The sequence below is a fragment of the Bombina bombina genome, chromosome 2 (genome assembly GCF_027579735.1).
Source record: "Bombina bombina isolate aBomBom1 chromosome 2, aBomBom1.pri, whole genome shotgun sequence".
Classification (NCBI taxonomy): domain Eukaryota; kingdom Metazoa; phylum Chordata; class Amphibia; order Anura; family Bombinatoridae; genus Bombina; species Bombina bombina.
The window spans coordinates 977,358,857-977,371,469 of NC_069500.1; the positions used below are offsets into that span (position 1 = coordinate 977,358,857).

Genomic DNA, 12,613 nt, shown 5'->3' on the forward strand with positions numbered 1-12,613 from the left:
AAAACTCTTGGCGCAGTAGCTAGACCAAACGGAAGTGCAATAAAACTGGAAGTGCTGGTCCAGGAACGCAAACCTTAGGAACTTGAAGTGTTCCTTGTGTATTGGAATGTGAAGGTAAGCATCCTTCAGATCTTGAGTGGTCATGAACTGTCCTTCCTGAACTAAAGGAAGGATGGACCTTATCGTCTCCATCTTGAACGAGGTGACAGATAGGAATTTGTTTAAACACTTTAGGTCCAGAATTGGGTGGAAAGTTCCCTCATTCTTTGGGACCACAAAAAGGTTTGAATAGTACCCCAGACCTCTTTCTGCAAGATGTACTGGAACAATGACTCCTAGGGAGGAGGGATCCCTTACGCACCCCAGAAAGGATTCTCTCTTTTCTGGCCTCGAAGACAGGTTTGAGAGGAGGAATCTGCCCCTGGGTGGATGAGACTTGAAACCTATCTTGTATCCCTGAGCGATGACCTCCAAGACTCACAGGTCTTGCACGTCCCCAAACCAAGCATCTGAAAAGAGCGACAGTCTGCCCCCTACATTTTTTTAAAGGAAGAAGGGGAAAATTAAGCACCAATTCTTTCCCATTCATTCTTAATAATGTTCGTCATCTTTACGGGAACAGGGAAAGTTTGTGGTACAACCCTGTCCTCGTAGATCTTATCTAATATAGGGATCAAAGGTTCCTCAGGCAATTTGGGCTCTGGAACCTCTAACATAGCCAAAACTTCCTTCAGCAAAAAGCGTAAATGCACAATCCTAAATCTAAAGTCTGGTTACTCCGCAGCTGGAGGCTTAGAGGCAGCAGATTTCGACCCAGAAAGAGCACCCTCTGAAGTATCAGAGGCGCCTTCATTATCGGATAATCTTGTATCAGATAAATCCAATAAGCTAGCAGATGACCCCTGGGAAGGATAGCAATATTTGACCTTTCACTTGCACTTAGCAGGGCGAGGTAAAGCACTAAAGTCCGCAGACACTGCCATTTGTAACTGCTCAGCAAAGTCTGGCGGTAAAAGGGCCCCTCCAGATGGAGGATTAGGAGTGCTATGGAAGGCTGCATGTGTATTAGGAGATGACTGTAGGGTGCGCACCTCACAGGACGGAGACTCCTCAGAGGTGGACGGCTCAGTGGTATCAAACATTAACTTTCTTTGACATGATTACTTTATCAAGGCATGTGGAACATAATTGAGCAGGCGGGTATACCGTGGCCTCCTCACAATATAAACAGATATTAGACTTAGGTAAAGAGGGAGTACCCTATAACGCATCAGAATCCTCCATAGCTTGAGTAACAAAGCAGACTATTGTTTACCAAGAAAAAACGGCACCTTTATACCCCCAATGGCTGGGGCACTCACCACCTCCTATGACCCAGGCCAAACAGAGAAACCGTAAATCGCACGGTCAGAAAAGAGGAAATAAGTGTGACCACACCCAGTCATGGTGTGCGCAATGCAGGACAGCCCCTGTTTTTCTAGTAAAAAAGCACACCAAGCTTTTCAGGCAGCACAGCTCCCAAAACGAAAGTGAAAACCCTGTACATTCCAACATCTGCCTGAGCCTCATCTCACACATGTCGCAGCATAATCAAATAAACTTATGTGATTAATCCCCACTGTTCAATAATCCCCCTCCGGAGATATTAACCCTTGATTCCATTTAGATAAAAGGAGCAACACTGTGACCCTGTCTTCTTGTGTTATCATATGTATATAAAAAAATTAAACAATCTTACCGGAATCTATGCCGTGGAACAGAAACACAGCCTCTCAAGTTTGACAGTCTTGTAGCCTCACTCCTGACATGGACTTGAGTGATGGAACCAGGCAGTGAAACTCGTCAACACTGATTGCTTAGGAGCTGTTAATACGAGTCTGGATGCGTTCGCAGAAAGACTCTCCCTGCATCTCCAGACTCTAACTTTCATCAATGCTCTTAGAGGCTGACAAGACTACTTAAAACTCCAGTCCCATTTCGAAGGGCAGATACCCTCCATAGGGAACTACTCCGAATCTTCTGACACTTCTCTGCCAACCTCCTGTGACGATAGGCAAAGAATAACTGGGATATGAGGGAAGTAGGGGTAGTATTTAAGCCTTTGGCTAGGGTGTCTTTGCCTCCTCATAGTGGCTAGGTTCAGTATTTCCCAACAGTAAGGAATGATGCTGTGGACTCTCCTCATATTAAAAAGGAAAATGCTAAAAATTCTCTGGTACTTTGGGCAAGTTTTACTCTGAAATTCCCAGTAGTGAAGGGGTTGATATCCCTTGAAGTGTTAATACACTTGCCCCACTTAGGTAGATTTGCAATCATTGGATAGGGCCCCTGGCTCAAATTACTACCCTGAAACCCAATGCAGTACATAGGATGGAAATAACGGGCAGTTAACATGATAATGGACTGCTCCTTATTTTCTTTTCTTCATCATTTTCGGATCTGGGGCAAGAAGCACGTGGACTGGGTGCCATCTCAAGGATCTGGGAATAGATTTCTATTTAATATTTTGAGTTTTTGTTTGTATTAGTTAACCTTTTTGATGGATTATGTTTTAACAGGTGTAACGTAATGCAGATGTATATCACTTTTTTTTTTAATACTTATTAATTAATACTTATATAAATAAATTTAAAAAAGTGTAAAAGACGTAGGTAAATGGTTATAATAATATTTATAGTTGTACTAAACATGGTTAAATTCCATATAAAGGCCCTTATGAGAATTTCTACTGCATGATACAGAGACGGAAGCACTTATTAATCATGACGCTTTTTAACAACTCCCTGGAGACTTCACAATCCCCAATACAACATTCTACACAGTTACTGGCCCCAGGTGATGAGATAAACAGCATAAGAAAAAAAGGGATATGTGTAGTGTCATACGCTGGAAAAAAACAATGTTTAATTGAAAAATTGTTAAAACCAGCAATCGGATAAACAAAAAAAACATGTAGAGTTAAGACTGAGGTCTGACATAATTACTATTGATCGTCATCACATTTAAAAAAAAGAGATAAAAGCAATACAACTGGTTAATCAAAAAGAGGAAGGCAGAAAATAATCTTAAGACTTATGTGGAAAGCATAAGAAATTAGTTCCATTCCAATTAGAGAATGCATGAAATAGTAAGAATTGTTTAGGGATATTGTTCACTCAAAATGACAAACAATAGGATACAAAAGTTTTATAAATCTTACAAAAGATGTATATGTTCGTATTTGACATAAATTGACAAAACACATTCCTAATTCATCACAATACAGTACTGCAAAACAATAGTATTAGGCATGTAGTAGTTAAAAGTAGCCTATTACAAAGGGGGCAGGATTAGGAATCTGTAAATCATTCCCAGTAATTGATTATCAAATTCAGAGCTAAAATCTGAGATTTCAATTTAAAGAGACACTAAGTGAAAATGAAACGTTCAGGATTCAGATAGGACTTGCAGTTTTAAGAGACTTTCCAATTTTTACTTCTATTATCAAATAGTGCACAGTCTTTTTATATGCACACCAGCTACTACTGAGCAGTGTATGCATATATGAGTCTGTGATTTGCTGATGGCTGTCACATGATGGCTGTCACATGATACACTGGGCTGACAAGTTGAAGTAAATTTTGAAATTTATCAGAAAGAAACTATTGTTCATTTCAGAGACTCAGGGGCCGATACATCTTAAGACCGCTGCGCCTTAACTCGTCCGCCTGCTCTGAGGCGGCGGACAGCAATCATCCCGATCAGATACGATTGAGATGATTGACACTTCCTGCTAGCGGCCGATTGGCTGCAAATCTGCAGGGGGCGGCATTGCACAAGCAGTTCACCAGAACTGCTTGTGCAATGATAAATGCTGACAGCGTATGCTGTCGGCATTTATCGATGTGCGGCGGACATGATCACTAGAGTGGATCATGTCCGTCCGCATTTTCATAAATCGGCCCCTCAGAGAAGTGCTATTTCATTGTCTTTTTATTATGTACCTGTTGATTATGCAACTCTACCAACATACAGTTTTAAAAGAAATAAATATGAAATGACAGTAATTAAACGTTTATGATTCAGACAGAATATACAATTTTAACTTTCCAATGTACTTCTATCATCTAATTTGATTAATTCTCTCTGTATCCTTTGTTGAAAAACATACAGAGATAGGCTGAGAAGCAACAATGCACTACCGGGAGCTAAACTGATGATTGGTGGCTACACATATGCCTCTTGTCATTGGCTCACCCAATGTGTTCAGTGAATATCCAGTAGAGCACTGCTCCATCAACAAAGGATAAAAAAAGAACAAAGCAAATTTGATAATGGAACTAAATTGTAATGTAACTTAAAATTGAATGCTCTATCTGAATTATGAAAGAAAAATTTGAGGTTTCATTTACCATTAAAGAACAAACCGTAAATGTTGCTCGTAACTTGCAGACAAAAGCAACTGAAATATAAGAGTTTGCTGAAGTCCTTTGCAGACCCATTGCTGTAACTAATAAGAAAGTGTAGAAATACCAAAAGAATAAAAAAAAATTAAAACGTCATATCTGCTATTCTTGGAAGCCTAAAGTACTGTTTGTTAGTTTTTTTGTTTGTTTGCTTTTAGGTGTCTCACTTTTAAAATAATGGTGTTTTATGGTCTTCCTTTAAAGATTCATCTTGCTTCCAGTTAGTAATTACTTGCTACCAATGGATTCCAGATGAACATAAACCAAAAAGGTTCCAGTCCAAACTTTTTTCTCCAAGAAGCTTATACCTATCTAAGTGAATGGAACATTAACAAAAATATCAAGATAATCTTAATGTGCTGGTAAAATGAATGTAAAAAAAAGTATGTCAGGGAATTAAGTGTTAAATATTTAGATACTATAAAGAAACATTAGGTTTATACTGGTTTTTATAGCCTCTCAGAATTTAAATGATTAAATTTGAGAGTTGCCTCATGTTTATTTTGTAAAAATATTGTCAATTATATCAAAGGTCTTAAGCCATTACAATGTTGGAATTTTACCAGACAAAAAAATGAAAAGCAAAACAAAACAGCATAAAAAAAACTTAAAATGCCAGAACATATAGGTTTTTTTCCCCTCTGGGAAAATAGATTCAAGGGCTGTCTTACTCTCTAATCCTTTATCTCATGTTCAAAGGAGACTATATTTATAATATGAGGCAACTCCAATTTATAATGTTCTTAAAAATAATCTGCAGCACATTAGATTAGGTTCTCTGTGGAATTCAAAATATGTGTTAGAGATTACAACATAAACAACATGTTAATTCATTTTGTTAATTTTCTTTTGTTAATAACCAGTTAAAAGGTTATCTTATAATTGCTGATTTAAGGGGCAATGGAATACTTTTTTTTTCTATTTGTCCTAAATGATTTTTACTTCAAAATAGACATAAAGCTATAAAACTGCTGGCTAAAATGAAGAGCTTTTAAAAAAAAAAAAAAAATCATTTAGAGTCTTTTTTTTTTCTGGGATTTTTTCCCAGCCAACAGGATATACTGAAAAGTAGTTTCATTACAATTCTGGATAACATTTTTGCTATAAAGTTCTTTAGAAAAAAAAAGGGAAAAAAAAAAAAAATTAGAATGGAATGGAACAAACTGCACAAATATTAATGGAACTCCTCCCAGCGCTATTTACAGCTCTTAGTTCTAATTTTCTTAGATGAAAAGAAACTGGTGAATAGATATGTCATATTTAAAGCCATTTTTATTTTATTTTTTCTATTTTACCAATTTTAATGGTTGATCTTATCACAAATCTTTGTCATTTTATACCGCTTTCTCTGTACCCAGCGTTACGGAATTTTATATAAAATAAACGATAATAAAATGTATTGCTTTAGAAAGTCTTTTCAAATTATTATCTAGAAAAAGTATTGATGTTGAATATTTATAAAAACAACAATTTTCTAAAAGCATTACAATTTACCACGTAAAAAAATTAAATTAGCTCCTTATGTGTGGTATACAGTAAAATACACATACTAGTTTTAGATTTTTTTAGACGAAGGACAGGTATCTAAAAAAAGATCACACATGTATAAGCTTCTTGGAGATCAACCATAGATTCCAGTTAAACATATACCAACTGAAAACTATGATGACGGAATAGTAAAAGGTTATAAATGTTGAACGCGAGACACATCTACAATCATTACTTGCTGTATTAAAGTGACAGTCTACCTTTATAATAAAGTGATCTATTTAGTTAGTTTGCCCCTTATTAACTTGTGCTACCTGGTTGTCAGCATACTGCATACAACGGTCTCAGTTATATTTCCAAAAGATTCACGCCGTTTTAGATTTGAAAATGGCCCCTAACCTCCGCCTACTATGACATCATCCATGCCTCACTTCAATACACTACCCTGTGTCTCCCATGAAATCGTAAATAAAGCTAATATAGCATTCCCGGTATTATGCACATGCGCATTATGCAGCCAGTGACGTCACTGCATAGAGTAATCTTGAACGGTCCAATCCTAAAAACGATCCCCAGCTCTCCCGGTCGACTGCGATCATGCGCAGTAACTCGATGCACAACGCGGTGACGTTATCAACATTCACGGGCATGAAATTTGGAGAAAAAAAAAAGTGCTGTGAATAAAGAAGACGGCGGTAGGTGGAGTTCAGGGGCCATTTGCAAATCGAAAACGGCGTCAATCGCTTTTAAATATAATGGAAACCGTTGTGGGCAGCATGCTAACAAACAGATAGTACAAGTTAATAAGGGGCAAACTAACGAAATCGATCACTTTATTATGAAGGTAGACTGTCCCTTTAAGGCTTCCAGGAACAACCAAAGTGATGTTAGGGTGGTCCCTATGATGTCACCATTTTCTGTTTCCAAGCGCTCTGCGTCATTACCTTAGTCACAGCAATGTTTGCAGAGGAACACAGCAAGTTTCTACCGCCTTTGGTTGTTCCTGCAAGTGCAACATTTACAGTCAATACTTTGAAAAAATTAATTTATTTTCCATTTAATTACAGAGAAAACTTAAAGGGACAGTTCACCCAAAAAAATTCTCCCCTTTAAATTATTCCCAATGATCCTTTTAACCTGCTAGAGTGTATTAAATTAGTTACAAGTAGCTCCTTTACTCCTATTTCAGCATTTGAAATAACTGATTTAGCCTGTGGTATCGCCACCTACACTGAACAAATTAATACTGGAGTATAGGCTATTGAATAGCCTAAGTATACACAGCCAGCAGAAGAGATTACACTCTCAGTGGGATGCAGGATAGTTAAGTAATAAAATGATCATTTCCCATTGTTTTCTCTATGTATTGAGCTTTGGTTTTCCAGCCAAATAAAAGATAAGGAAGCAAGTCTGCTTACACAAACTTAGAACATAATGAGATCTGATATCACCTTTAAGTTCAACCCATTGTAATAGGCTGTGGTTTCAAAGCACAAAATCAGCTACTTCATATACACAAATAAGCATGAAAATGGAATTTCTCAAATATTTTATACTCTGCAGTTGGTATAACAAGTCATGTAAAATACATTAATGGAAAAACAATTTTACAGTGTACTGTCCCTTTAAGCAGATATATAATGAAAGTACAGTTTTTTTTTGTAAACATACATTACTAATCGGGTGCTTTATGATCCTGGCAATGCAAAACAGCTATTAAAATAAGATTATAATAATAAATAGTAACTTGATTTTTTTAATTCTGATTAGACCTATAATTTTGCTGTCAAGTCTGTATATTTTCATCATTCCAAAAGTTTTAAACTCCTTTGAGTAATTCCGTTTATGCACTAACTTAAAGCACCATTACAGTATTTACAGTTACAAATATATTCAGAAGAATTAGAAGATAAAGAAATGCAGAATTTTTACCTGATCTTTGCTTGGAAAATACTTAAGAAAAAATCCTAATACAAGACCAGATACTACTCCAACTACAACTTCTAGTACTCCTCTGATGATGTTATTAAGGGTGGAACCTGTGAAATGAAAATTTACCAAAATTAATCAAAATATTTTTAAAGCTCATTACATTAATACACTTGCATTAATAATAATAGTAATAATAAAACCAATATTTGTACTTTATACTAATAAAGCTCTTCACAGAACAAAATACTAAGATTCCTTATAACAGGTTATAGGTCCCTGTACTATAGATGATAGACAGGTATAACAGGATTGACACTTATTGGTAAATATATACATTTCTTTACACTTGAAACATACAGTACTGGTGGGTATGTGGCATCTGACTAGTAGAGTAGATAGAACCAAAGTCTGATCAAGAAGGGTGGGATTTGATAGGTTTCTTCTTGGAGTGTGAACAAATAGATTTAATAGGTAGGTGATACAGCTCAGACCGTCTTAAATTTTAAATAATGGTGTGTCAGTACCAAAGTTGGTTGATATTAAGGAAAAGTTTTGAAAAAACAAAAAACAGAATTTATGTTTACCTGATAAATTACTTTCTCCAACGGTGTGTCCGGTCCACGGCGTCATCCTTACTTGTGGGATATTCTCTTCCCCAACAGGAAATGGCAAAGAGCCCAGCAAAGCTGGTCACATGATCCCTCCTAGGCTCCGCCTTCCCCAGTCATTCGACCGACGTAAAGGAGGAATATTTGCATAGGAGAAACCATATGATACCGTGGTGACTGTAGTTAAAGAAAATAAATTATCAGACCTGATTAAAAAACCAGGGCGGGCCGTGGACCGGACACACCGTTGGAGAAAGTAATTTATCAGGTAAACATAAATTCTGTTTTCTCCAACATAGGTGTGTCCGGTCCACGGCGTCATCCTTACTTGTGGGAACCAATACCAAAGCTTTAGGACACGGATGAAGGGAGGGAGCAAATCAGGTCACCTAGATGGAAGGCACCACGGCTTGCAAAACCTTTCTCCCAAAAATAGCCTCAGAAGAAGCAAAAGTATCAAACTTGTAAAATTTAGTAAAAGTGTGCAGTGAAGACCAAGTCGCTGCCTTACATATCTGATCAACAGAAGCCTCGTTCTTGAAGGCCCATGTGGAAGCCACAGCCCTAGTGGAATGAGCTGTGATTCTGTCAGGAGGCTGCCGTCCGGCAGTCTCGTAAGCCAATCTGATGATGCTTTTAATCCAAAAAGAGAGAGAGGTAGAAGTTGCTTTTTGACCTCTCCTTTTACCAGAATAAACAACAAACAAGGAAGATGTTTGTCTAAAATCCTTTGTAGCATCTAAATAGAATTTTAGAGCACGAACAACATCCAAATTGTGCAACAAACGTTCCTTCTTTGAAACTGGATTCGGACACAAAGAAGGCACGACTATCTCCTGGTTAATGTTTTTGTTAGAAACAACTTTCGGAAGAAAACCAGGTTTAGTACGTAAAACCACCTTATCTGCATGGAACACCAGATAAGGAGGAGAACACTGCAGAGCAGATAATTCTGAAACTCTTCTAGCAGAAGAAATTGCAACCAAAAACAAAACTTTCCAAGATAATAACTTAATATCAACGGAATGTAAGGGTTCAAACGGAACCCCCTGAAGAACTGAAAGAACTAAATTGAGACTCCAAGGAGGAGTCAAAGGTTTGTAAACAGGCTTGATTCTAACCAGAGCCTGAACAAAGGCTTGAACATCTGGCACAGCTGCCAGCTTTTTGTGAAGTAACACAGACAAGGCAGAAATCTGTCCCTTCAAGGAACTTGCAGATAATCCTTTCTCCAAACCTTCTTGAAGAAAGGATAGAATCTTAGGAATTTTTACCTTGTCCCAAGGGAATCCTTTAGATTCACACCAACAGATATATTTTTTCCATATTTTGTGGTAAATTTTTCTAGTTACAGGCTTTCTGGCCTGAACAAGAGTATCAATGACAGAATCTGAGAATCCTCGCTTTGATAAGATCAAGCGTTCAATCTCCAAGCAGTCAGTTAGAGTGAGACCAGATTCGGATGTTCGAACGGACCTTGAACAAGAAGGTCTCGTCTCAAAGGTAGCTTCCATGGTGGAGCCGATGACATATTCACCAGGTCTGCATACCAAGTCCTGCGTGGCCACGCAGGAGCTATCAAGATCACCGATGCCCTCTCCTGATTGATCCTGGCTACCAGCCTGGGGATGAGAGGAAACGGCGGGAATACATAAGCTAGTTTGAAGGTCCAAGGTGCTACTAGTGCATCTACTAGAGTCGCCTTGGGATCCCTGGATCTGGACCCGTAGCAAGGAACCTTGAAGTTCTGACGAGAGGCCATCAGATCCAAGTCTGGAATGCCCCACAGTTGAGTAATTTGGGCAAAGATTTCCGGATGGAGTTCCCACTCCCCCGGATGAAATGTCTGACGACTCAGAAAATCCGCTTCCCCATTTTCCACTCCTGGGATGTGGATTGCAGACAAGTGGCAGGAGTGAGTCTCCGCCCATTGAATGATTTTGGTCACTTCTTCCATCGCCAGGGAACTCCTTGTTCCCCCCTGATGGTTGATGTACGCAACAGTTGTCATGTTGTCTGATTGAAACTGTATGAACTTGGCCTTTGCTAGCTGAGGCCAAGCCTTGAGAGCATTGAATATCGCTCTCAGTTCCAGAATATTTATCGGTAGAAGAGATTCTTCCCGAGACCAAAGACCCTGAGCTTTCAGGGGTCCCCAGACCGCGCCCCAGCCCACCAGACTGGCGTCGGTCGTGACAATGACCCACTCTGGTCTGCGGAAGCTCATCCCCTGTGACAGGTTGTCCAGGGACAGCCACCAACGGAGTGAATCTCTGGTCCTCTGATTTACTTGTATCGTCGGAGACAAGTCTGTATAGTCCCCATTCCACTGACTGAGCATGCACAGTTGTAATGGTCTTAGATGAATGCGCGCAAAAGGAACTATGTCCATTGCCGCTACCATCAAACCTATTACTTCCATGCACTGCGCTATGGAAGGAAGAGGAACAGAATGAAGTATTTGACAAGAGTTTAGAAGTTTTGTTTTTCTGGCCTCTGTCAGAAAAATCCTCATTTCTAAGGAGTCTATTATTGTTCCCAAGAAGGGAACCCTTGTTGACGGAGATAGAGAACTCTTTTCTACGTTCACTTTCCATCCGTGAGATCTGAGAAAGGCCAGGACAATGTCCGTGTGAGCCTTTGCTTGAGGAAGGGACGACGCTTGAATCAGAATGTCGTCCAAGTAAGGTACTACTGCAATGCCCCTCGGTCTTAGCACAGCTAGAAGGGACCCTAGTACCTTTGTGAAAATCCTTGGAGCAGAGGCTAATCCGAACGGAAGTGCCACAAACTGGTAATGCTTGTCCAGGAATGCGAACCTTAGGAACCGATGATGTTCCTTGTGGATAGGAATATGTAGATACGCATCCTTTAAATCCACCGTGGTCATGAATTGACCTTCCTGGATGGAAGGAAGAATTGATCGAATGGTTTCCATTTTGAACGATGGAACCTTGAGAAACTTGTTTAGGATCTTGAGATCTAAGATTGGTCTGAACGTTCCCTCTTTTTTGGGAACTACGAACAGATTGGAGTAGAACCCCATCCCTTGTTCTCCTAATGGAACAGGATGAATCACTCCCATTTTTAACAGGTCTTCTACACAATGCAAGAATGCCTGTTTTTTTTATGTGGTCTGAAGACAATTGAGACCTGTGGAACCTCCCCCTTGGGGGAAGCCCCTTGAATTCCAGAAGATAACCTTGGGAGACTATTTCTAGCGCCCAAGGATCCAGAACATCTCTTGCCCAAGCCTGAGCGAAGAGAGAGAGTCTGCCCCCCACCAGATCCGGTCCCGGATCGGGGGCCAACATCTCATGCTGTCTTGGTAGCAGTGGCAGGTTTCTTGGCCTGCTTTCCTTTGTTCCAGCCTTGCATTGGTCTCCAGGCTGGCTTGGCTTGAGAAGTATTACCCTCCTGCTTAGAGGACGTAGCACTTGGGGCTGGTCCGTTTCTGCGAAAGGGACGAAAATTAGGTTTATTTTTGGCCTTGAAAGACCTATCCTGAGGAAGGGCGTGGCCCTTGCCCCCAGTGATATCAGAGATAATCTCTTTCAAGTCAGGGCCAAACAGCGTTTTCCCCTTGAAAGGAATGTTAAGCAATTTGTTCTTGGAAGACGCATCCGCTGACCAAGATTTTAACCAAAGCGCTCTGCACGCCACAATAGCAAACCCAGAATTTTTCGCCGCTAACCTAGCCAATTGCAAGGTGGCGTCTAGGGTGAAAGAATTAGCCAATTTGAGAGCACGAATTCTGTCCATAATCTCCTCATAAGAAGAAGAATTATTATTGATCGCCTTTTCTAGCTCATCGAACCAGAAACACGCGGCTGTAGTGACAGGAACAATGCATGAAATTGGTTGTAGAAGGTAACCTTGCTGAACAAACATCTTTTTAAGCAAACCTTCTAATTTTTTATCCATAGGATCTTTGAAAGCACAACTATCTTCTATGGGTATAGTGGTGCGTTTGTTTAGAGTAGAAACCGCCCCCTCGACCTTGGGGACTGTCTGCCATAAGTCCTTTCTGGGGTCGACCATAGGAAACAATTTTTTAAATATGGGGGGAGGGACGAAAGGTATACCGGGCCTTTCCCATTCTTTATTTACAATGTCCGCCACCCGCTTGGGTATAGGAAA

The 12,613-nt window shown here is 39.5% G+C and overlaps 1 protein-coding gene across 1 annotated transcript in view; it reads right to left on the reverse strand.

Moving 5' to 3' along the window:
* Positions 1-12,613, reverse strand: part of LOC128649935 (sodium/hydrogen exchanger 9B2) — a 346,495-nt gene that overhangs the window by 96,453 nt on the left and 237,429 nt on the right. The window contains exon 8 of the mRNA XM_053703502.1: positions 7,866-7,972. Within this exon, the coding sequence (XP_053559477.1) occupies positions 7,866-7,972 (107 nt within the window). The remainder of the gene's footprint in view (positions 1-7,865; positions 7,973-12,613) is intronic.